Source organism: Castanea sativa, chromosome 8 (genome assembly GCF_040712315.1).
Source record: "Castanea sativa cultivar Marrone di Chiusa Pesio chromosome 8, ASM4071231v1".
Classification (NCBI taxonomy): domain Eukaryota; kingdom Viridiplantae; phylum Streptophyta; class Magnoliopsida; order Fagales; family Fagaceae; genus Castanea; species Castanea sativa.
Window position 1 is genome coordinate 43036111 of NC_134020.1, and position 26581 is coordinate 43062691.

The 26581-nt window shown below is 39.4% G+C and overlaps 3 protein-coding genes across 3 annotated transcripts; all 3 read right to left on the minus strand.

Annotated features, from left to right (window-relative positions):
* Positions 1–10221: 10221 nt before the first annotated feature.
* Positions 10222–11997, minus strand: LOC142606364 (uncharacterized). Its single transcript, XM_075777727.1, has 2 exons — positions 10664–11997; positions 10222–10555 (listed from the first exon to the last, which is right to left on the minus strand). Exons 1-2 carry the CDS (start codon positions 11995–11997, stop codon positions 10222–10224), a joined length of 1668 nt encoding a protein of 555 aa, XP_075633842.1.
* An 81-nt stretch (positions 11998–12078) lies between these two features.
* Positions 12079–13878, minus strand: LOC142606365 (uncharacterized). Its single transcript, XM_075777729.1, has 3 exons — positions 13426–13878; positions 13006–13344; positions 12079–12900 (listed from the first exon to the last, which is right to left on the minus strand). The coding sequence occupies exons 1-3, from the start codon at positions 13876–13878 to the stop codon at positions 12079–12081; spliced, it is 1614 nt and encodes a 537-aa protein (XP_075633844.1).
* A 12-nt stretch (positions 13879–13890) lies between these two features.
* LOC142606366 (uncharacterized) lies at positions 13891–15411 on the minus strand. The gene has a single exon (XM_075777730.1). It carries the CDS (start codon positions 15409–15411, stop codon positions 13891–13893), a length of 1521 nt encoding a protein of 506 aa, XP_075633845.1.
* Between the last annotated feature and the right edge of the window lie 11170 nt (positions 15412–26581).

Genomic DNA, 26581 nt, shown 5'->3' on the forward strand with positions numbered 1-26581 from the left:
TAGTAATGCGATGATCGGATCAAAGGATCTGGTGACAAAGATCTATGCCGACCATAAACACTTAAAGAGATTTTTGAAAATTGGATGTCAAAATTATACGAAAAAGAATTTGACCGAACATACATACTTGTAATGTTTTCAATCTCCGTATTCAAAAATTAAAATAGTGTTCAATACATAAGACAAATACAACTTAAATACATAAAGCTTAGCAAGTTTAAAACATAAAATGAGAAGAGACAAAAAGCGGTCAACAATTCGGTGACTTCATGGGACTAGACCCTGGGCCACAGCAGAGGTGGACAAGGAAACTTCTCTGAACGTTGGGTGGGTCGGTCTTAGGTCCACTTCAAGGGTGCTTTGACCCTCAGGATCGACATTGGTGGCTGGGCTGTCCACGTTAATCACATCTACATGAGAGTCAATTTTCTTGGCCAACTTAGCCTTGCTAGGGCTTTCCTCCCTCTCTTCATCAGCCTTCTCGTCAGGCTGCTCCTAGGTCGAGGCCTGAACGAGCGGACCATTAGGAAAGGGTATTTGGTTGGGGTCCCTAAACGAAGAAGATTTGGGAAGGTTCAGAGCATTCATGGCTGCCATCCAACCTTCTGAAAATCCAAGCCTCTGAGCTTGGAAGATGACTACATTGCACAAATTCTTGGCAACGGTGAAGCCCATGTTGTAGAATGTTTGCTCGTACCCTTTCATTGTCTCCTTTAGGTTAGCAAGTTCCTTGTCACGGGCCGAGACTAAGCTTGCGACCTCTACCAATTTGGTCTCTGCCTTCCCTAGCTTACCCTGTAGGGCCTCCACCTTCTGTTTGACTGAGTTTCGGGCCCTTTCGGCAGAAGCTTCCCTCTGCTCCATAGTGGCCAGCTCAAGGACCTTTTCATTTAGGGTGGACTTAGCCACCTGTTTCAAGGCCTTTTCTTTGTCTGCCTCCTTCACAGCACCCTTAAGTTGACCTTCAAGGATGTGGGTTAGTAGGGTGGCCTGGAACCGTAACAAAAAGCAGCAATAGGATTGATATTAGCCGAGGACTCACACTTAAGCCAAAAAAAAAAATAAAGAGAAAAGAGCGAAGGTACCTACAGCTATGGTATGCCACTTTAGTTTGAGGACTATGTCTTTGTCCTAGTAACCCGAGTAGTGGTGCATATTCTCGGGCAGTAGTAGGGCCTGACCAAGGCTTTCTACAACCTGACCCCTCAACCGGCTCTTCCAAGTCCAAACATAAGAATCATTGGGGAGAGGTTTGTCCCCCAGCATAAAGGTGCTTTGCCACCCTAAGGAAGGGGATGCGGAGGTGAAGGCCACGTTGGACCCAACGATCACCGATTGATCGACAGGCCATTTCTTAGAGGAAGTGTCTCTGGCCGGCTAAGTTAGTGTAGCGGCATATATGAGAGCCGGGAAGTACTTGGTAGGGGGAACACTAGACCCTGATGAAGGCTTGTCAAGAACCCTCTGCCTCTTCTGGTGAGGGCGGGGCGCAGGAGGAGTTGTTTGTTGAGGAGTCTGCTGTGGGGCGAGCTAACCCCTGACAGGTTTGGCGCTTGGGAGCACTACACCTTTGAACCATGTTGTCATTTGGTTCGCGAGGGGGGGGGATAGGGGCTTTGATGGGTATGTGCTTGGCTCTGCCATGGAAGACCGTGTCCGCCGAACCATCACTGATCAATTCAAGGGAGCCCTCTCTTACTCATCGAGGTCTTAAATGTCGAGCCTCATCAACTGTGAGATCACTTGATAGGAAACCTGATAGCTGAACTTCCAAGAAGGATAGGAGGGGCCTTTCGGCTGCCAAGGCACCAGAGGGGTCCTGATAGCTGGTGTATGATGGCACAAAACTGAGAAACCGATGTGATACTCTAAGCTGACCGTCGTAATGGACGAAAATCTCCGATCACAGGATGGAGTAAAGGTCTCTAAATTGTACAACGTTCACGTTTAGTTTGAATCGTTTGGAGACTGCATTAAGAAACCTAGAACAACATTACAAGTAGAAGTTAAAAAATGCATGGACGATTTAATAATATAAGTTTAGAAAGAAAAAAAGGGAAGTTAGATTAAAAAAGGGGGGGGGGAGTTAAAATTAGATCCTAGTTGTTGGGGTGTGGCTAAATGTCAGGAAGGAAGTTACCAATCTATTGCTCGAGGTGAGGTTGGGCATGTGAGTTTTCCATTGAGCCAATTCCCGCTCACTTTCACGAACTCCCTTACAGAATTCCTATTGGAGTCGGGGAGGCACAATATCAATCTAACCATGGGGTTTTAGGTCTAAAGATAGTACTTGTTCTTCAGACTACTTTTGGATGCCGTACACAATGTTAATGTCGTGATGTGTGAGAGTCAAGCCATATAGTTGGTTGAGGCGCCCCACACAACTTACTACCCTATAAAAATTGGGCAAATATTGGTCGAGGTTGAGCCCATAAAATCTAAGGGTTCTAAGTTAGAGGGGGTCTACTAGGAACCTAACCCCACCCTTCAATATTGCCATTAAAGGGAAGAAAACTACCCGGGGCAACCTTTGGTCTTCTATATCTCCCTCGTAACAGTATGAAATATTTATATCATGAAGGATGTTAAATCTAGTTTTGAAGGCTGCAACATTTTCAACGGTGTTTAAGAGATAGGAAAAACCCATTGTTTACTAGGAGAATTAAGAAAAACGAGAAAGAAAGAGGTAAAGGGCATAGAGGAACTTATAGTAGAGTTTGCGTGCTAGCAAAGGTGGTCTCGGGAGAGATTTGGGGCTTACGAAGAAGAGATTAGTAAGGTTTTAAGTTTGATTGAAAATAAAGAGGATTATGGTGGACACCATGACCTTATTTATATAGGGGATACCATTAAATGCAACTGTAAGATCAATTAACTTCTACCATTATTCCTTTCCATGTGCACATCGGTAATCGAAGCGTTAGATCATTTTAGCCATCCGATATGACAACTACGGCCACGCGTGCATAAAGCACAAGCTGTCATGTCCATCGCATTAATTAACTGACAACTGATCTTCCCGAGGTGTAATAGTAATATCAAAAAGGTTTTAACGACCCCAAAAATGAAAAGACCTCAATCCCAACTCCACTTCGTGAAAATGGGATCGTGTGGGGCTATTGTAGGGACATGGGATCGGTGCCCAAGAGGTGCCCATTGTTATTAGACTGGGCCCGGCGCAAAAGCAATGTTAAAGGGACATATAATTGGTGCCTGATGGTGGTTCAATGTTATTGAGTTGGGCCCGACCTAGTGGCAATGAACGGGTCAGGGATAACCGAAGGGGCAATAGCTAATACTTTGATCAGTTCCTGAATGTTGCCAATGCCTTGGAGAAATTTGCTGCTGAGCGCCATTTGGCGTTAGGTGTACGTTTCAAGAGAATCCCCAGGATAGGCCAATTTACTAGGGATTCTGGACATGGGTAGGGGACCACGTGGAAAAAGATGGAAGTGTAATTATTTGGGTCCCTACTAAGGATAGGTTATAAAAGGGAAGGTAGTATAGATGAAAAGAGGTTGGTTGGAATAAGTAAGGGTGTGTACAAAATAGGAGTGAAGGTGAGAGGGAAAAATGCCAAGGTAAGGAGGGGAATACACATGAAGGGTTCAAGAGTTATGTAGTTGGGCCTTCCAGGTAGCATTTGAGGTTGTCCATAGTAGGACTCCAGTCTTACCCACCAACAAGTTTGGGAGCCCAATCCATTCCAAGTGAGAACTATTGGGTTAGGGCACCACAGATACACTATAGTATAGATGCAGAAGCAAAATCATAAACTATAGAACACAAGAACATACGAGGGTTACAAAGTTCAACCTCATGGAAGAAACCCTAAAGGGTTACATTTTTAATATATGAAAGTGTAGTAAAAATCCTGTATTATGATGGAATATAACATATGTATATAAAATAGGCTAAACCCTAGACTAGAAAAAGATTGAGCTTGAGCCTATTTCATTGGATTAACATATCTCTAACACTAAGAAATAGAAAATAACTAATTGATCTAATCCCAATTTCTTTTATCCAACTTTTACATATACTATACTATATGAAACATATAATGAGTTATTATAAGTTTTTTTATTCTCCATAATTATAGCCCTAGAAGAGGAATAAAAAATCCTTATTATTTTAAGAATATTGTTAGTGGAATGCTGACATGGCAAAATCTAGATCATTAAATCATTAAAGTGTGGTTAGGATTTAAGGAAATTTATTGATAGAGTATCCTAAGAAATCTAGAAGATCTGAATCCCTTAATATATAGTTAGAGAGTTGTATGTAGAGTAAATTATTGCTAATAGAGTATAATATAAGGTAAAATATCTTAATAGTTAATGAGATTGTAGACACTTGTCACAAAGAGAAAATAAGTACTTGATGTAACCATAATTTCGCCTATTCAACTTTTATTATATGTGCCAAAGGCTTTGTAGCTGGATTGACATCTCCTCATGCACAAAGTGCTTGGGAGTCTAAAAGGTAAAGGGTTCGAGCTGCGGGGTTAGCAGCATATTGTAATTATCTTTAAATTTTTTTTATTATATATATGCTATATCACAAGTAAGGAGTTACCGTATTATATTTGATGAAGCAGTATCTCGTCGGTTTCTCTGGGATTCGTCCAGATGGTTCCTGGCAGTACTCTGACGAACCTGCGGGAGCAAGAACTTATTCAAGTGGTCACCGGTGTGGTGCCTGCCACAACGCCTCCGATGGCAAAGTCAGTATGAAAGAAGGCAATAATCGAAATATCAAGAATAAAATTAGTTCAGGTTGTGATGATGTCTCTGTACCTTGTATTGGTGTTGCGAGGGTTTTATATACCCTTGGGGATTATAGCCGTTGGGGTGTTAATGACTCCCCTGGTAACGTCTCTGGTGGAGTTATGGACTTTAATGCGTTTCCACCGGTTCGTCCAGCTGGTCTCGTAACGGTTGGGGCCTTATTGGCAGCATTGAATGGCATTAACTCCTTCTGATGACGCGGATATTGGTCATGTTCGTCCATGAAGACAGATACGTCTATGTTTAACTTCATCAGTCCCATCAATATCTCCTCAAAAAAAAGAAAAGAAAAGAAAAAAGTTACAGTGTTATAATTTTTTTCTTCAATAATTATAGCGCTGGAAAAGGAATAAAAAAATCCTTATTATGTTGGTCCTAGTGAAACTTATTTAAAAATATATAAACCTATCTTTGTTCTTTGAATCGATCTTGAAACTTCCAATTCAGATACTAGATTGAGCTCCTTTAATATTATCATTTATCTAAAAAATAAAAGAAACTATGTTTCAATTTGATTCAAAGAACTGATGAAATAAATGACTATTATTATTATTATAAATTATTATCTTTGGATGACCAAGAGTCATGACTGTCATCCAAATAGGACTTTTAATTTTTAATTTATTTTTTATTATAACAAATAATACATGCGGGCAATGGTGGTCCAATTAACACGTATTATGGGTAATATATGTAAGTTATTTTATGTCTATGTAGAATAAATATATATGTAAGTTATTTTATGTCTATGTAGAATAAATTATGAAATTGATAGACCTTACATGTTATTGATATAATTGGTAATTTAATTAACTAGAATATAGTCACAATTGTGGCGACATTCACATATTTTATATATATATATATTGTAAGGACAAAAAATCAGATGACAACAATTACAACTACAACAATGGTTCCTGACTCAAGATCCAAATACAATGAATTTGTAGAGAGGGTCACAACAACCAAAGTCCACTATTCTGTGTCTTTCCTCTCTTATTTATACCCTTTGCCCTTATCATCCCAGCCCTACACCTCACAATCTACTCTACCCCTTACTATTGACACCTGTCTGTTCCTTTATAGTCGGTAGTGGATAGAAGCTTTAGTTCTGTGTTTTGTACTGTTCAGGTCATTTCTACATTAATGCAACGGACAAAGCTGGTACTTCCTATTCAATGCGGCCAGAATGGTTGGTACAGAACATTTAATGCGATGTTCATAGGTATCCAGCCATACCCAGATATGTGCAATATGTCTCCTACATCATCAGTCTCTTTTTCTTCCTTTATCCACCCGGTCCACTTCATCCTCGGGCCTCTTTCTTTATCCTTCTCGGCTCATTAAACCTTTCAATATGTCCTCGGGTCTTCGGCACCTCACAACAGCCCCCTTAACACTTGAGTTATTAACCATAAATTAATAACCAAGTTTTAACTTCTCAGGCACGCTTCTTTCGTGTATTCTGCTTTCACACGTACAGACGTCTTTTCGCTGCCCACGACCCGCTTCTGACGCCTCGTAGTCCACGATGGAGCATTTATGGTGTCAGGCGGCTCATTTCCTGCGCACGTTCTACGGCTGGATGAATATCGTACGGCTCAGATGGCGATCTCAATTATGAGCGGGAAAGTTACCGCCCTTCCATCTTTATTTTGGTTTTCCCACCCCTATAAAAGCACACCTTCAGCCTGGCTGAAGTTCATTTTGGCGTTTTGAAGGATTAAAGGAAGAGAGAGCTCCCGAGGAACTTGTTTTTAAGCAGAGGTGTGTCCGCTCTCTTTTTGCCTTTTTCTATTTGTTTATTTTTCTTCTCCTGTCGTAAGGGTTAATGGGTAGATACGCTAAGTTAGTAAAAACGGATGAGGCAAAGGCCGCCTTTAAAACACAATATAGGATCCCTGACGATGTAGACCTTTAGTATTGCGAGGAAGAAGAATGTCTACTCGTATCACGGCCACCCGAGTCAATTTTAATTCCCATGATAGCTTTTATCGAGGGCGGGATGGAAATTCCCATGGGTAGGGTGACTCGGGATTTTCTTATAAACTATAGGCTTACCCCAGCACAATGTTCCCCCAACGTCCTTAGGATTTTAGGATGCGTAGATGCCCTTAATCGAAAAATGGGAACCTATTTAACTTGGCATTATGTAAACTGGGTGTACAACTGCCAAAAAGGGGACAGAACCAAATACTATATGAAGTGTAGGGTCCCCGCTGTTAGGTTGATCTCATGCTTGCCTGGCTCAAGCAAAGGCATGGACGAGGATTACCTCATCATATCGGGAAATTGGCATGACGGCTTACACTGCCCTACCCAAGATGGGGTGCCAGGTAGGGTTCCCGAGTATCGACCAAATATTTAGGAATAACCGTTTTCTGTTTATGTTTTCACCATTGATTAACTCTTGCTAACGATTTCACTCCTTACTGCAGACAACTACCACACTGCTTTAAATCTAGCCTCTGTGAACCGTCAGGATTTAAATAGGATTCTTCGATCAGAAATATTTTTACATAGAGACGGGCAGCTCCGAGCAGCCCATGTCATTCTCGGCTACATTCCTTCTACCAAACGCTTCCAAAGCCCGAAAAACGTAATCCGAGCCAGGGATCTTCGGCTTGCTCGGATTGATGTTGCGGTTCCTGGATTTGTACTACCTACACCTCCTCCCGCAGGAACTCAGGACGCGCAACTTCCCACCCCTCTTGCTGCCAGACTACTTTACCCCCCGGAGCAATCTGCTAATCTTTTGGTAGACGAAGAAAGAGCCTCAACTCCCGAGCCAAATCATCCCGAGGTAACAGAGAAAGACTTTGAAGTTTTCTATCGCGCAGACGCTCTTTGCAGCTCTAATCCTTCAACCAGCGCAATGGGCTTCCAAGAGAAAGAGCCTGACCTACTGTCCCTGCTACAAGCACATGCAGGTGATTCCTCCCCAGCGGTGCCTGTTCCTCCTCGTCTCATTACCCCAGCCATGACCCGTACACCTTCCTCGGAGGTTGCGGATAAAAAAAGGAAAAGGGGCCAAAGTAGCAAAAATATTATAGAAATCGAAGAAGGGGAGAACCCCGACCCTTCTTCTAAAGATATCAGGGCTAGAAAAGCCCTTTCTAAGAAAACTGCTCACACTGGACCTTCCAAGGACACCAGTAGTGAGTCAATAAGGAAGGCATCCATTTGGCACCCCAACTTCACCCTTAGTTCGGGTAGTCCCGTTTTGGATGACGCCAACCTTAGGGACTCGAAGAAGGGATCCTCAAGTTTGGTGGCCGATTTTCTGGAGAAGGCTCTATGTCTTCCAGAAGACATGGCTGAACTGCGGTCTTTCCGCAAAAGAGAAGTCTTCCTGTCCTTGAAATAGGATTTAGCTAAGGTACTTTCCACAGTCTTTAACATTCCATCTTTATTTTGATAAAAACTTAATATATCTATCTTTCTTAAGTCTAACTTTCTTAACTCACACACTTTGCAGGCGGTCCAGGCTTCCTTCATGGCTGAGGAATGGGTGGACCATTCATTGGACTTGGCCAGGAAAGCTGAGCATAATGCTGAGGTGGCCGTGAAGGGCCAAAACGAAGCGGAGCAGAACCTGAAAGAGACCCTCACTCGCTTATCTGAGGTGGAAAAGGCTCAGAAAAATGCTGAATCTGCTTTGCAGAGCTACGAATCGCAGGCGAATCTTACTCTCGAGGCTTAGAAACAAGCGCAAAACAAGCTTGCTCTTACTGTTGTTGAGCTTAAACAAGCAAAGAAAGAGCTAGCCTCCAAGGAACAGGAGAAGGCTGATGCTGAGCAAGCAGCATATGACGCCGGAATGAAGAAGGCAGCGGACAGCTTGACCGCCCAACTTAAAGGGGTTGCCAGAGCATTTTGCTTGGAAGTGTGGGGTCGGGCTTTGGATGCTGCCGAGGTAGCCACTGACTCTGAGCTCTGAGCTCCTGACAATATTTACTACCCCCCTGCCTTGCACTTAGCTCCTGCTCCCCCCAAGCCTACAAGTGACTCAGCTGCCCCCCTTCCAGCTCCTGATTCATCTGGTGTGCCACCAACTGAAAACCCTTCTCCTTCAGCCAAGCCCGTGGATGAAGTAACCGAAGCCAACCCCAATGAAGGAGAGCAGGCGAAGAAGAAAAAGAAAGAGAAAGAACCAGAGAAGAAGAAAGACAAGCAACCCATTGCTTAGTCTCGTTACTTTTTCTTCTTTGTTGATCTGTCGTTACCTTTTGTTATTGTTGTTGTTGTTGTTTTTTTTTTTTTTTAAATTTTTTTTATTTAAATGAATAGGTGTAAGGGACAACATGGCTGCAATCTTTTTTGTTATGAATTTATTACAAGAAGCAACTATCTGTTCTTCTATTATGCGTTTGTCAATTCCTTGCCTTGCTATTCAAATGTTAAATTTTCATGCATCCATGCATTGGATCATACCAACCAAAATCGCAATATAAGCCAACAATTGTTCATTTTTACACTTATAATTTGAGAAAATAAGTAGGAAGAAAACTTAACTAAACAAACCTAACTATTGTTTAGATTAACGCCTGATCTTCATGTAATTTTGAAAAACAAAACAGGAAGTTAGCTAACTTAATCCACCTAAAGATTGCTTAAATTAACACTTAACTTCATGAAACAAGAAGCAAAGCTAACTTAACACACATAAAGATTGCTTAAATTAACACTTAACTATATGAGATTGAAACTATATGAAGTCGGCACTTATCCTTTCTTTTGGGAGGTTGATAACCTTTAGGCTTATGCCTATTGGAGTCGTACATGTCTCGTTTATAAGTTGTTAATTGCCCTTAGACTTGTGGCCCGAGGAGCCGAACAGAGACTAAGGTAATGTTAACACTTGTATTTGTATAAGTTGTAAATTTCTCTTAGACTTGTGGCCAGAGGAGCCGAACAAAGACTAAGGTCAGTTTAACACTTGTATTGGTATAAGTTGTTAATTTCTCTTAGACTTGTGGCCCGAGGAGCCGAACAAAGACTAAGGTCAGTTTAACACTTGTATTTGTATAAGTTGTTAATTTCTCTTAGACTTGTGGCCCGAGGAGCCGAACAAAGACTAAGGACAGTTTAACACTTGTATTCGTATAAGTTGTTAATTTCTCTTAGACTTGTGGCCCGAGGAGCCAAACAAAGACTAAGGTCAGTTTAACACTTGTATTTGTATAAGTAAAAGGACATACATATGATAATGAAGCAGGATGAACATACCACTGATACAAAAGAAACCTCTTTTCTTAATAATAATAACGTCGTAAGTTATTTACATTACAAGGGCGATGAACCACCCTTCCATCCAGATCCTCCAAATGATAAGCCCCTATACCTGCTACTGACGTCACTCTATACGGCCCTTCCCAGTTTGGACCTAACTTACCCCACGCAGGATTTCTTGCTGTTCCTACCACTTTTCTTAACACCAAATCGCCTGGTACCAAGGGTCTTGATTTAACTCCCCTATCATATGTTTGCTTGAGTTTTTATTGTAATCTCCCATCTTCACACTGGCTACTTCTCTTCTTTCTTCGATGGTATTTAAACTATCATGTATCATGTCATGATTACTTTCATCATCATATTGGTTGGATTTCAAGGTGGGAAAACCCGACTCCAACGGGATTACAGCTTCCATTCCATATGTCATTGAAAAGGGTGTCTCGCCAGTCGATCTTCGGGGCGTAGTGCGATAGGCCCATAACACATGAGGCAATTCTTCTACCCAGCGCCCTTTAGCATCGTCTAAACGCCTTTTTAATCCAGCCAAAATAACTTTATTTATAGTTTCGGCTTGACCATTTCCTTGAGGATAGGCCGGTGTGGAATATCCATTCCTTATTCCCATATCTGCGCAATACCGGCGGAAAGCCTTGCTATCAAATTGGAGTCCATTATCGGAAATCAAGGTGTGTGGGACTCCAAAGCAAGTTATAACGTTTTTACAAATGAACCTCTTTGCATCCACATCCCTGATATTGGCTAACGGTTCGACTTCCACCCACTTTGTAAAATAATCTGTGCCGACTAGGAGCCATCTCTTATTACCAACTGCTCGAGGAAAAGGTCCAACGATGTCCAAACCCCACTTAGCAAAGGGCCACGGACTGGACAACGGATTTAGGACACCCCCTGGTTGATGAATGTTTGGCGCAAACCTTTGGCACTGATCACACTTTTTAGCATACTCCTGGGAGGCCCTTTGCATGTTTGGCCACCAATACCCTTGAGTCATAGCTCTATGGGCTAATGACCTTCCTCCAGTATGACTCCCACATATTCCTTCATGTAACTCTTCTAACAAGGGCTCTACAGCTTCTGGATGTACGCAGAGCAGATATGGCCCCGAGTAAGATCGTCTGTACAGCTTTTGTTCTTCCGACAGCCAGTACCGAGGAGCACTTCTCCGCACCTTCTCGGCTACCATCTTATCTTCAGGTAATTCTCTGTGCTGTAGGAAGGTAACAATCGGATCCATCCAGCTTGGGCCCACGTGAATGCTATGAACCCGCACCGCCGAGATGCCTGTGAGGCTAGAAGTCAACAAATCCTCTACCATTACCATCCGAGGCAACTTTGAGCCCGGTGACGTGGCTAACATGGCCAACGAGTCGGCATGAGCGTTCTGTCCTCTTGGAATTTGTCGTACTTGAAACCTTTTAAACAAACTTAACACCCCTTTGACTCGTTCAAGATACTTCTTCATTCTCTTATCTCTTGTTTCAAATTCTCCATTAACTTGTCCGACAATAAGTCGGGAATTACAATACAATTCCACTACTTCTCCACCCAGATACCTAACCATTTGGGCGCCCGCCAAGAGAGCTTCATACTCGGCCTCATTGTTAGTGGCTGGAAACCCAAGCCTCAATGATTTTTCCAGAATTAGCTTCTCGGGAGTAATTAACACAACTCCAATCCTGGCTCCCTTTCGATTCGATGCCCCATCTGAATAGACTTCCCAAAGAGGGAGGTTCTCCAGCCCAACATTCATTACCGCTATCATTGCGTCTTCTTGATTAGTTTCACTTTTTGTGAATTCGGCCATGAAATCGGCAAGAATCTGTCCTTTAATGGCTGTCCGGGGCATATATTTAACATCATAAGCCCCCAGCTTGGTTCCCCATTTGGCTACGTGACCAGTATAATCAGACTTCCTCATGATAGCTAGTAGAGGTAACTGGGTAAGCACCATTACTGTATGAGCTTGAAAATAATGAGGCAACTTCCTTGTAGCGTGTACTACGGCTAGAAGAGCTTTTTCCAAGGGTAGATATCACTGCTCGGCCTCTTGTAAAGATTTGCTAATATAATATATGGGTTTTTGAACCCCGTCATCATTCCGTACTAGGACAAGACTTACAGCGTGGTTCGTGACAGCTAGATAGGCATACAACACCTCTTCTTTTTCCGGCCTTGATAATATCGGGGGGTTCATCAAGTATTGTTTCAAATCTTCAAAAGCCAAATTACACTCATCTGTCCAATGAAAATCCTTCCATTTGTGCAACAGACGATAAAAAGGTCGACACCTATCCGCTGACCGAGATATAAACCTATTTAAGGTTGCAAACATGCCAGCTAGCTTTTGCACCTCCTTAGGATTCCGAGGAGGGTGCAACCCTAATATGGCTTTAATTTGGTCAGGATTAACTTCAATTCCCCGATGAGTTATCATATATCCGAGGAACTTTCCCGAGCCTACCCCAAAAGAACACTTAGATGCATTCAAACGTAACTTGTACTTCCTTAGTACTGATAATGTTTCGTGTAAATCCTTCAAATGGTCTCTCGTCTTTTTACTTTTGATCACCATATCATCAATATATGCCTCCATATTACGCCCCAATTGTGAATCAAACATTCTTGTCACCATTCGTTGATAAGTGGAACCTGCGTTCTTAAGACCAAAGGGCATTACCCGATAATGGTAATTGCCGTTGGGAGCCTGGAAGGCAGTCTTCTCCTGATCATTTAATGACATGGAGATCTGATGATAACCTTGAAAAGCATCCAAGAAACTCATCCGGGGATGCCCCACAGTTGCATCCACCAATTGATCAATTCTGGGTATGGGGAAGGGGTCCTTTGGACATGCCTTGTTCAGATCCGTGAAGTCAACACAAACTCTCCATTTGCCGTTCTTCTTTTTTACTACAACAGTGTTGGCCAGCCACTCGGGATAAAAACTCTCCTTAATTGCCCATGCTTGCTTTCGCTTACTGACTTCCTCCTTAACTGCCTCTGCGTGCTCTTGGGATGCGCGCCGAGGAGGCTGCTTCCGTGGTATTGCCGTGGGGTTAACATTCAAATGGTGGCAAATGAACTCCGGATCAATTCCCGGAACATCATAGGTTGTCCACGCAAAAACATCAAGATTATCCTGTAAGAATTGCACCAACTCCTCCTTCTCCAGCAATGGTAACTTTGATCCCACTTGAAAATATCTCTCTTTATCCTCTCCTATAAATATTTTGTCCAACTCCTCGGCAGAATCTCCATCCTTATCACTTCCCACTTCCCGAGCAGATTTCTTTAATTGCTATGATGGTTCCGTGATTTCCCCCGTTGATGAACTTTGACTTGTTCTGATATTTGCAGACATTAAACACTGCCTCGCTACCAACTGGCTGCCATGTAATACTCCCACAGTTCCACGGACAGGATATTTCACCATTACATGTAAAGTGGACGAAACTGCCCCCATTGCATGGAGCCAAGGCCTGGCCAAAATAGCCGTGTACGGTGAATATGCCCTGATGATTATAAAGTTAACTTGAACTTCGGTACCCTCCACCTGTACAGGTAACCTAATCATTCCCCGTGGAATTACCTGCTTTCCGTCAAAGCCTACCAACGGGGAGTCATATTTTTCCAAATCCTCTTCTCTCAATTTTAAACCATTAAATAGATCAGGATATATAATTTCTGCACCACTTCCATCATCCACCAGGACCCGCCTCACGTCGTATCCCCCGATGCGGATAGTTACTACCAATGCATCATCGTGGGGTTGATACGTGCCCTCCATATCTTTATCAGAAAACCCCAATATCGGCGTTGTCGAGGACCTCATTCTTTTAGCCAGCTAATTGTTTTCCTCCATGGCTCCATTACCAAAACTGTTTTGCACAGACATGATCCGTGAAGGATCCCCGACCTCTTTTCCCCGCTGCGTCAAAATGACGTTAATGGTGCCTAGAGCTGGATGGGGAGTATTGCCCCAATACCTCCGAGTACCTTGTTGTCCCCCTTGCCCATCCGGTTTGGCCAGGAAGTGATTAATCTTCCCAGCTTTGGCTAATTGATTCAGATGATCACGCAATGTCCGACAATCTTCTGTAGTATGTCCCTTATCTTGATGATAATGGCAATAAAGATTTTGATTCCTCGCGGATGCATCTCCACTCATTTTGTTGGGTGATCTAAAATACGGTTCATGCCGAATCTTCTCCAATACTTGATGTATAGGTTCCTTGAATAACGAATTAACCAGAGGAGTTTCAGCGGGCATTGGGCAATTTGAAAAGTCTCGCTTAGGCTGACTGCCTTGAAACCCCATTCCCCGAAGATCTTTCTTTTTAGGATATACCCTCACCTTTCCCTTGCTTTGCATCTGATCTTCTTCCACCCGTTTATATTTATCTATCCGATCCATAAGCTGGCGCATATCTACAGCGGCCTTCATTGTCAAGGATTTTCTTAGTCCATGCTCCGTGGGTAGCCCCACCTTAAAGGTTCTCACAGCCACATCTTCCACATCTCCATCAATTTCATTGTACATTTCCCAATATTGATCGGAGTAGGTTTTGAGTGTTTCTCCTTCCCTCATGGCCATAGATAATAGAGCATCCAAAGGTTTTGGGATCCTACTACATGTTATAAAACGTGCCCCAAATGCCCTAGTCAATTCTTCAAAGGACGCTAAGGAACCTTCCACCAAAGCATCAAACCACCGCATGGCTACTGGCCCCAAACTGGAGGGAAATACTCTGCACATTAGTGCCTCATTATCCGAGTAGACGGCCATTTTTTGATTGAAGTGACTGACGTGTTCCACAGGGTCAGTCCTTCCATTATAAATAGTAAATATAGGTTGGGAAAACCTGCGGGGGAGCTTTGCCCTATTTATCCTGGCCACAAATGGGGATTTTGAAATTTGCCGTAGAGCGTTACCCATTGCATCGTTTCCATCCTCGTAGTATGCTCCACCTTCACCGTGCGCCGCCTTCTGCTTCTTTGTCCTACCACCCGAAGAAGCGCTAACACGGGCCTCATTGTTAAGAGACTCAAGCACTGGAAGCCCCTTTCCTCCAAATTCTGCTTCAGAACTGTCACTGGAAGAACAAGAAGGGCTCTTCCTTCCCCGTTTCTTACTATCTAAACACCTGCGTAAATAATTTATCTCTGACTGCATTTGTTGCAACACATCGTCCCGAGACATTTGCCCTTCAGTTGGTGATCGCTGCGCAGCCCCCTGACCGCTACGATGTGATTCCACCACCACCCTTGAAGTATGTCTCTTCCCTACTCCTTGTTGGAGACTTGCAGTTAGGTCCCTTCTTCGTGAACTTACTGATTCTTCCCTTTCTGGACTCGCCTCCGCCATATGCCTTTAAACAGAACGTCTCACTTTGTTGTTTCCCACAGACGGCGCCAATTGTAAGGACCAAAAATCAGATGACAACAATTACAACTACGACAATGGTTCCTGACTCAAGATCCAAATACAATGAATTTGTAGAGAGGGTCACAACAACCAAAGTCCACTATTCTGTGTCTTTCCTCTCTTATTTATACCCTTTGCCCTTATCATCCCAGCCCTACACCTCACAATCTACTCTACCCCTTACTATTGACACCTGTCTATTCCTTTATAGTCGGTAGTGGATAGAAGCTTTAGCTCTGTGTTTTGTACTGTTCATATCATTTCTATATTAATGCAACGGACAAAACTGGTACTTCCTATTCAATGCGGCCAGAATGGTTGGTACAGAACATTTAATGCGATGTTCATAGGTATCCAGCCATACCCAGATATGTGCAATATGTCTCCTACATCATCAGTCTCTTTTTCTTCCTTTACCCACCCGGTCCACTTCATCCTCGGGCCTCTTTCTTTATCCTTCTCGGCTCATTAAACCTTTCAATATGTCCTCGGGTCTTCGGCTCTTTGGATCTTCGGGTCTTCGGCACCTCACACACACACACACACACACACACACACACATATATATATATATAGTACTGTACATATATTCCACTTTTATGTTTACCTTGAGCTAAATACAAATGTTGGGTTTCATAAAAATAAAAAAAAAGTTAGGGAGGAGAATAGTAAAATACTTTTGTTTGTTTGTTTTTAATTGTTATTCTTTGAAGGAAAATCCTTATGATGACCACAATAAACTCTCGAATTAAACTGAAAATACCAAAAACTTGTTCCCATGAAACTTCCAATTCAGTTAAGGGATTGAGAAAATTTTCTTTGAGATTTATCTCACCAAAAAAAAAAAAAAAAGTTTTAGTCTAATGATAAAGAACAATCACCAAGAATAAGTGTTATAGATTAAAATCATTTTTAGAAATAAAAAATATATATTGTGTTGATGAGTGATGCTTTCCTCTTTCTCAAAAAAAAAAGAAGAAGAAGAAGAAGAAGAAGAAGAAAAAAAAAGAGTGATGCTTTCCTTACAAAATATAATAGAAGGGTTGCCACGCTTTAGTTACTGGACCCGACCGCATTTTAAAGCGCATGAAAGAACATGAAAAAAATCCATGTGTCTAGTAGAAACCTTGAGGAATAACGAAACAATTAAAAGACGAAACATTTGCGTCTCAAGCTACATATTTGGAATCGATAAATTAAATCTCATTAACATCAGTGGACAAACACTAAAGTTAGAATAATATTAATATGTGGATAGTGGACAGGGTAGTTGCACACTTGCACTATTTCTATTTTCTAGACATACAAGCATGATATAGCTGATCAATTGTGTTAGTGTAAAAATTGTTGAAATTGAGAGATCCTTACAAATATGAGATTTTATTGATGAACAAAAATATGAGATTTTAATTTTATTGATGTTAATATATATTATTAATCTTTTTTGTTTTTGTTTTTTGGGATATGGACTTGTGCTATATCCCATCCAACTAGTTGCATAAATTTTTAGTTTCTCTGAATCTTACCCATTCCCTACTTGGTAGTTGGTAGACGAATTTTACATTCATATCTATTTTATTTTATTTTTAGATGAGTATGTTTGATACTCAAGGAGAACTATTTTTTTTTCCCTTAATTTCTTTTCCCGTTTCTAATTAGAGATTATGTGAAGCATGGTGTGTAAGTCTCATAATCAATGTGGCATTAGATGAATGGTTAAAAGGTTACTTGCAACTTAAGGTTTATCTTTTATACTTAAAATTGACTACGATAAAGTTAATTGTCATGAGTCATGACACGCTACAAAAAAAGTTTGTTGATTTTTGGTCCAATCACCACAATCTGTAGTGTGATTATTATCATTGGAGACTTGTGGATATGCTTATGGATATAATGGGAGGCACCCTCTCTCGCCTATGGTGAAGTTAATTTGATCTCAAATTTGTGATATTACTCTTAAAATACGTTATTAGATTTCAAAAAGGACGAGTGACAGCACATATATAGTTCATGAAGTAGAATTTGATTAAATTGAAAAATGCCCAAGTAATTGATTGGAGGAGACATCATGGCTCACAAGGCCCGGCCCAAATTCTTTGTTGATTTCTATACTTGAAGAACAAGCAAATGATCTTGGATTAGTTTATGATTAACCTAGAATTCTCTAGGAGTATATAAACCCGACATTATTGTATTCATTGTAAACATTAGGCTCAAGTAGAACAAAAATGTCGCAATCAAGAGCTTTTGTTGTGGATGTAAGCCTTGTTGGAAAATATGGCTAAATAAACAAGTTTTTATTCAACAATACAAACCCTAAAAATTTAGCAATGACAAAATTAAATAGATAGAGTTAGAAAGATCTCACAAACTATAGAATCACGCAAAATGCGTTGTCTTTAAAGGTTGATTCGTGCCACCCGGAGTAGAACTCGGTGTGAATGGCTCTCTTGGCCGAACAACCCCCCAAGATTAGACTATAGTAATTTCTTCAAGTTGATCACACACTCAAGCAAGAAGAACTAGGAACAACCTTACTTGCCTTTCCTTTCCTTAAGAAAAATGAAGCTGAAATTTTCTATGCAGCCACAAAAAAAAAAAAACAGAACAGAACAGAGAGAAAGAGAGCTGCTATGGCTGGAGAAGATGAGAAGAATATGTAATGAATAGTGTGTTTTGTAGGGTTTATAAACTAATTTGATGGGAGGGCTGGCTGCACCAACGGGCAGCACAATTAATGCCCCAATGGGCTGAATATTAAATGCCCAACGGGCTGCTCAGAAGCTCCCCAACGGTCATAACAAAAATCAGCTCAAATTTGGGCTAAAACAAAAGTAAGAGGAATGGTGCAACCCAAGAATCAATTAACAAACCCAAGCCCAAGCCCAAGCCCAAGCCAACACCTAGCCCATTATGTTCCAACTTTACCACCTAAGATGTGCAAAGTCTTATAAACTCATAACAAGACTTATTTCTAACCAATGTGGGACACAAAGCAAATGTTAAGTGTTTGAAACACACTCACTCTAACAATCCCCCACATGTTACAAACACTAGATTAGGAAAGACAATAAACTCAAGAAGACATGCATCAATATGGTACCATAAGGTTTTAACCATATTTAGGATAAATAAGTAGGAACTACTAGAAAATGGTAGAGTTAGACTCTTTTAACCAAGCTATTAGATAACCAAACTTACCACCCACATACCTTTCTTTACTAAGGTTGTTCCATAAGCGGGTTGGCGCCTTATACAGGCCATGCGCCATTGGGTTTCATGAGAGCTCTAGAGACCTACCCAAGTCTCATAGGAAGCGGCACAACTTCCACTCTTACATAGGTGGCATCCATCAGGAGTGTGTGCAGTACACCCCATCCCAATAGGTAGGGACTATAGATCCATTAAGAGCTAGAGCTCAACCTCCAACAATCTGCAACTTAGCACTGTCTCACACCATAGGGATGGACTCATCACTAATCTCCTCAATGAGATAGCGGAACACATAAAACCTGTGGGCCCCCATATGGACCACAAATGACCTCTACCCATTTAACCCCTTGCGTGGAATCACCCATCATAGAGGTTGGGCATTGGCCATAGTGTCACAATTTGGGTATCAGTCCAATCCCCCTCGATGTCTCACTCACCAGCCTTCTTGCTAGTGGCTTGGTCAAAGGATCAGCCAAATTCCTTTCTGACCTTACAAAGTCCAAGGACATTATACCATTATCAATGAGCTGCCTCACAATATTGTGCCTCCATCGGATATGTCGACTTTTCCCATTATAGATTTTGTTCTTAGCACGTGCTATGGTAGCTTGGCAATCACAATGCATGCAAATAGAGGCAATAGAGTTAGTATACAATGGTATATCAATTAACAAACTCCTAAGCCACTCGGCTTCGGACCCAGCCTTTTCTAAGGCTACTAACTCTGATTCCATGGTGGATCTCGCTATACAAGTCTGCTTGGATGATTTCCAAGAGACAGCCCCTCCAGCTAGTGTGAACACATATCCACTAGTGGACTTTACCTCATCTGTATCAAAAATCCAATTAGCATCACAATATCCTTCTAATATAGCAGGATAACCACAATATGACAAACCATAATCAAAAGTGCCCTTTAAATATCTTAACAGTCTAGATATTGCATCCCAGTGTTCAATACTAGGATTATGAGTGTATCTACTCAATCTACCAACAACATATGTAATATCAGGGCGAGTACAGTTTTTCAAAAACATCAAACTACCAATGATTTGTGCATATTTGTCTTGTGAAACACTATCACCATGATTTTTAAACAAGTGAACCTTTGAGTCGAAAGGAGTAGACATAGGTGACATATCAAAGTGTTCAAACTTTTTAAGAATTTTCTCTACATAGTGAGATTGTGATAGTGTAATGCAATCATTATCCCTAAGGATCTTGATGCCCAAGATTATATTTGCCTCACCCAAATCTTTCATATCAAAATTAGAGGCAAGAAAGTGTTTAGCATCATGCACAACATCAAGACTAGTTCCAAAAATAAGTAAGTCATCAACATATAAACATATAATAACACCTTCATTATTAATAAACTTGCTATATATGCATTTATCGGCACCATTGATCACATACCCATGTGTAAGCATAACATTATCAAATTTTTCATGCCATTGTTTAGGTGCTTGTTTTAAACCCTATAAAGATTTAACCAACTTATAAACTTTACGTTCTTGTCCAAGAACTACAAAACCCTCGGGTTGCTCCATATAAATTTCTTCTTCTAAATCACCATTTAGAAAAGCAGTTTTAACATCCATTTGATGTACTACAAGTTTGTAAATAGAAGCAATGGCAAATAAAATTCTAATAGATGCAATTCTAGTAACCAGAGAATAAGTATCAAAATAATCCACATTATGTTTTTGCTTATAGCCCTTTGCTACTAAGCGAGCTTTAAACTTATCAATTGTACCATCCGGTTTTAATTTCCTTTTAAACACCCACGTGCAACCAATAGGTTTAACCTTGGGTGGAAGCTCAACTAATTCCCAAGTATGATTAGACATAATAGATTCTAATTCATTATTAATTGCTTCCAACCAAAAAGGTGCATCTATGGATTTAATTGCATCATAGTAACTTACAGGTTCATCTTCAACAACATAGGCAAGGAAATCGTTACCGTAATCCTTTTCCTTCCTAGCTCGCTTGCTCCTTCTTATTTCTTGCACATCATCAACAAAGTCATTAGAAATTTCAATAGAATCATGCAATACTTTTTCCTTATTTTCCAAAGGAAACACATGCTCAAAGAATATGGCATTTTTGGATTCAATAATAGTGTATGATTCTAATATATCACTTTTGATGACAAGAAATCTATAGCATGAACTATTGCAAGCATAACCAATAAACACACAATCACATGTTCTAGAACCAAGCTTTCTCCTTTTAGGCTCGGGTAGCATGACCTTAGCCAAGCACCCCCACACTTTGAGGTATTCCAAGTTAGGCTTACACCCTTCCCAAAGTTCATAAGGAGTTTTACCGGTTTTCTTATGAGGTACCTTATTTTGAATATGGCAAGCCGAAAGAATGGCCTCCCCCCACATGTTGGAAGATAGCCCGGAACTAATAAGCATAGCATTCATCATCTCTTTAAGAGTTCTATTTTTCCTTTCGGCTATTCCATTAGATTCCGGTGAATAAGGTGGAGTTACCTCATGTATTATGCCATTTTGTTCACAAAATTCCTTAAAAGGATTAGACTCATATTCACCACCTCTATCGGTTCTAAGTCTTTTAATTCTTTGATTCTTTTGGTTCTCAACTTCACTTTTATACTTTATAAACATCTCCAAAGCTTCATCTTTGGTTCTTAGTAAATAAAGTTTAGTGAATCTAGAGTGGTCATCAACAAAGATCACATAAAATCTTTTACCACCTCTAGTCATTGTGTGTTTTAAATCACCCAAGTCACTATGTACCAATCCAAGAAGCTCGGTTTCTCTTGTTATGGATTTACAAGGTTTCTTGGTGATTTTAGTTTCGGCACAAATTTCACATTGGTCCATATTTTCTTCACTTAGTGAGTTAATAATTCCACATTCTTTCATTTTCTTTATATAGCCAAAATTAACATGTCCAAGTCTACCATGCCAAACATCAATGGAATCAACTAAGTAAGCACAAGAAGATGAACCACTTTCATTAATAACTTGATCAACATTAAGTACAAAAAGACCTTCATCATCATAGCCCTTACCAACAAAGATTTCATTCTTAGTTAAAGTAACTATGCCACCATCAAATAAAACTTTAATACCGGCCTTACCAAGTAAATGTACCGAAATGAGATTATGTCTAAAGTGAGGTACATGAAGGACATTATTGAGTGAAAGAGTTTTACCGAAAGTTAGCTTCAAGAGTACCTTCCCTTTACCACTCACCGGCACGGACCTATTGTCCCCAACATAGACACATTCGGTTCCTTCCGCCATAGGAGTGTAGGAACTAAACTCCTCTTTGAATGCACCAATGTGTCTTGTACAAGCCGAGTCAACTACCCATCCCTTCACTTTTGTCACCAAGTGTGCCTCACACACCACGGCCGCAATGATCTCTTCGGTTTGCACCACATTTGCCTTATTTGATGTAGAGCCTTTGTTGTTGTTCTTATTGTTGTTGAAGTTCCCCCTCGCCCTACATGTTGCCGCATAATGACCTACCTTACCACAAATAAAACAATTACCCTTTTTCTTTTGGATTTGAGGATTTGGGCCATTTTTATTATGAAATTTTCCTTTTCCTTTGAAATCATGTTTCTTATTATGTTGTGGAGGTCTAGAGGGTCCTCCCTCTACAATATTAGCCTTGGAAGTAAATTCCTTAGCTCTAGAAACCTTTTCCGACATCCTATTTGTTTCTTCAATTTGAATATCAACGATAGTTTGTTGAAGATTCAAATAGGTTCTATGGTGGCTATACCGGTGTTTATACTCTTTCCAAGAGTCCGGCAACTTAAACACAAGGCCATGAGCCACAAACCTCTCGGGTAAGACATCACCCTCTTTGGCTAAGTCGGATACTAATTTTTGAAAATCTTCAATTTGGCTAGAAACATTTTTTTCCTCAACCATTTGAAAAGACATAAATTTAGCCGTAGCAAACTTTTTAGCACCCTCATCCTCAAACCCATAATGACCATTAAGTTCATCCCATAAATCTTTAGCACAAGTAAAATGACAATAATTATCAAACAACTTGTTAGATAAACCACACTTAATAGTATGAACACATAATTTATTTGTTTTTTCCCACTTTGCTATATTTTTAGGATCATCTTCGGGTTTAGGCTCATAAAGAACCCGGTCAATTTCGGTAAATTCCAAGATGAGTAAAACCCTTTCTTTCCAACGCTTAAAATTATTTCCATCAAAAGCCTCAAGCTTTGTAATTTCCGAAATGACCTTAAGAGAATCAACAACTTGTTTCTTCATTTTTAAAGCACAAAAATCAACCTTTAAAATTGTTGGAAAATATGGCTAAATAAACAAGTTTTTATTCAACAATACAAACCCTAAAAATTTAGCAATGACAAAATTAAATAGATAGAGTTAGAAAGATCTCACAAACTATAGAATCACGCAAAATGCGTTATCTTTAAAGGTTGATTCGTGCCACCCGGAGTAGAACTCGGTGTGAATGACTCTCTTGGCCGAACAACCCCCCAAGATTAGACTATAGTAATTTCTTCAAGTTGATCACACACTCAAGCAAGAAGAACTAGGAACAACCTTACTTGCCTTTCCTTTCCTTAAGAAAAATGAAGCTGAAATTTTCTATGCAGCCACAAAAAAAAAACAGAACAGAACAGAGAGAAAGATAGCTGCTATGGCTGGAGAAGATGAGAAGAATATGTGATGAATAGTGTGTTTTGTAGGGTTTATAAACTAATTTGATGGGAGGGCTGGCTGCACCAACGGGCAGCACAATTAATGCCCCAACGGGCTGAATATTAAATGCCCAACGGGCTGCTCAGAAGCTCCCCAACGGTCCTAACAAAAATCAGCTCAAATTTGGGCTAAAACAAAAGTAAGAGGAATGGTGCAGCCCAAGAATCAATTAACAAACCCAAGCCCAAGCCCAAGCCCAAGCCAACACCTAGCCCATTATGTTCCAACTTTACCACCTAAGATGTGCAAAGTCTTATAAACTCATAACAAGACTTATTTCTAACCAATGTAGGACACAAAGCAAATGTTAAGTGTTTGAAACACACTCACTCTAACAAGCCTTCAAAAATGAACCGAGTTAAAACCTTACTTCTGCTCTTTATTTTTTATTTTCTATCTTTCAATCACTCAACAACTAACACCCTTAATCATAACAAAAAGTATTAATAAATTACTCTTCTTTTTACATTGATCATAGGTAGTGAGGAGGTTCGAATCTTGGGGGTTTATGTTGAAAACAATAAAAAATTCCAATCGACGTAAAAGATTATTGACAACAAAAAATGAAAAAAAATAAGACAAAAAAAGTAAGTTATGATTCTCCCAAAATATGTCAATTATATATATATATATATATATATATATATATATATATATATATATATATATATATATATAGTGCGTTAAAATTTTATTGTGTACGATGAAAATACACAGTTTTTAACGTCAAGGGGTTGATTAAGTGATTCTTAAGGCTCCTTATAATATTCGTAAGATTCTCAGTTCAGAACCCCTTGCTAGCATCTTGAGGTTATCCTTAAGGGAATCTTCTTTATAATAACTCGGTGTGTGTGACAGAAAGACTGTATATACCTGAGGGAATAGTTAAATACTCGAAGAGATCTAGATACCCTCATTTGTTAAAAAAAAAAAACACAATATTTTTAGAAAATGTACACAATTCTCTATTATTCAATGTACACAAATTTTGAATTATGTACATTCAAGGTATACAAATTTTCACAGAGTGTGCAAATTTCTGTATATGTAACATACACAATATTCCAAAGAATTTACGCACTTTTGTATATTCAATGTACATAAAGTTTCAATTTTGTACAGTCCATGTACATTATTTTATACACTAAACATATATAATTAAATTTTTAAACAATGTACATAATTCGATACATTCAATGTATACAATCCTCTCAAAATATACATGCATAAGGTGACAATATATATATATATATATATATATATATATATATATATATATATATATATATATATATATATATATAGTAGGTTATAAATTTACTGTTGAGTATTTTTTTGTGAGTTAAATATAATAATTTCTCTTGATTCCATTCCTATTAGGCAGAATGCGCTATTTAGTTTTTAATTATTTTGATCATGTTGTCTTTTATAATTGATTTAATCACAATATTGGTCCAATTAATATACTGTTGGAAAATCTTTAAATTAAGCGTTTCATATAATATATAACTTATAAATCATTGAGCACATGGAATATGAATTAAGAATACACGCACTGTTGTGGTTTTTTTTGGTGAGCATTCCTCATGGAGTTGATTCATATATTACATATACATGTAACTTTTTATTTTTATGCGGAGATATTACATATAAATGTAGTTTTAAAAGTTCTGCCTTTATATATATAGCTTTCATGGAATAAGCAGTAAAGACTCAAAAAAAAAAAAAAAAAATTTAAAGACAGATGTACATGTACTTGAGATTTTTCGTTTTCAAATTATTGTCACTGGGGCAAGAGTGTTGGGCTTGCTCAAGCCCAAAAGTTGCCCATTTAGATTCTTATTTGATAGAAAGTTAGAAATATCCATCTGGATTCTTTTTATTTTTATTTTACTTTTTGTTAGAATCCATATGGATTTTTTTTTTTTTTTGATAAATCCATATGGATTCTTGGTTACCCATAAATGAAGGAAATGCTAACCCTAATCACCAGTATTTGTCTTTGGAAAAAAAAAAAAAAAAAATTCTAATGAACCTATAATATGAGAAATGATATGTCAACAATATTTTTACAACAAATCGTAAGTGGCAGTTGTTACTGGTTATTATTGTTGGAGTAAAAAAGTAATCTTAGTGTTAGGTTCAAATTTGAATCAATAACAACTAACCACTTATGATTTGTTGTGAAAATGTTGTAAAAATTTTGTGGACGTAGTACCTCTCATAATCTATATAATTGCCTCCTTAGTGACTGCTAAGGTTTCTTATCCGGATCCGCTAATGAAAATGCATGACAAAAGATCTTTCATAATTATTTACTCTATTTTTGGTTAGATTGAGCATTACGCTTTGGATTTTATCATTTCAATAGAATTATTCTATATTTCTAAACAAAGAAACCTCAGGTTTGTTTCATTTTGAAGTTCCTTCCAAGTTTTTATCTTATATGACAATACAAAAAACGGGGTCTATAGCCGCGTTTCAAAAACGCGGCTATAGACCCCGAAAACGCGGCTTTGGACTTGAAGCCGCGTTTTCTATGGCCGCGTTTACAACCGCGGCCTAAGCGGCGCAGCAATAGACCCTGCGGGTCTGTAGCCGCGTTTTTAAAAACGCGGCTACAGACCATACCTGAAGCCGCGTTTTTGAACCATGGCTATAGGCTTCAGCTCTATAGCCGCGTTTTTAAAAACGCGGCTATAGGTTTTTTTAAAAACAAAAAAAAAATTTCTGGGTGTTGCTGCGCCCCAAGAAATTCAAAATTCAAACAAAAAAAAAAATCAAAATTAAACGAAAACCCAGAAAATTCAAAATCAAATACAAACCCAAAAATTTCAAAATCAAACACAACATACACACAATACAAACACACCCCAAAAATTCAAAATCAAACACAACATACTAACAATACAACCACAACTTGCTCCAAAATATAAAAACACAAACCCATAAATCTCATTTCCTTCAACAAAGCCAACCCAAATCTAACACTAAATCCATTCAAGGAACACAAGTACACGCTCAGAAACACAAAAAAACAAGCTCAGGAATACAAACCTATTTAAACATAAGCACAATATCAGAGATACAATAGCACAAATTTAAAATTTTCAGCATTTTCAACATTTTCTTACTAACTAACCATAAAATAAAAAATA

Coding starts and splice junctions, on each gene's coding strand:
- LOC142606364 (XM_075777727.1), bottom strand. CDS start 11,997: ATGGTGCTTACCCAGTTACCTCTACTAGCTATCATGAGGAAGTCTGAT. Junction 10,556..10,663: donor GATAGCAAGGCTTTCCGCCG/GTATTGCGCAGA, acceptor TGGATTAAAAAG/GCGTTTAGACGATGCTAAAG.
- LOC142606365 (XM_075777729.1), bottom strand. CDS start 13,878: ATGAGGTCCTCGACAACGCCGATATTGGGGTTTTCTGATAAAGATATG. Junction 13,345..13,425: donor TATTACATGGCAGCCAGTTG/GTAGCGAGGCAG, acceptor GAACCATCATAG/CAATTAAAGAAATCTGCTCG. Junction 12,901..13,005: donor GTAAGCGAAAGCAAGCATGG/GCAATTAAGGAG, acceptor GATCTGAACAAG/GCATGTCCAAAGGACCCCTT.
- LOC142606366 (XM_075777730.1), bottom strand. CDS start 15,411: ATGGCGGAGGCGAGTCCAGAAAGGGAAGAATCAGTAAGTTCACGAAGA.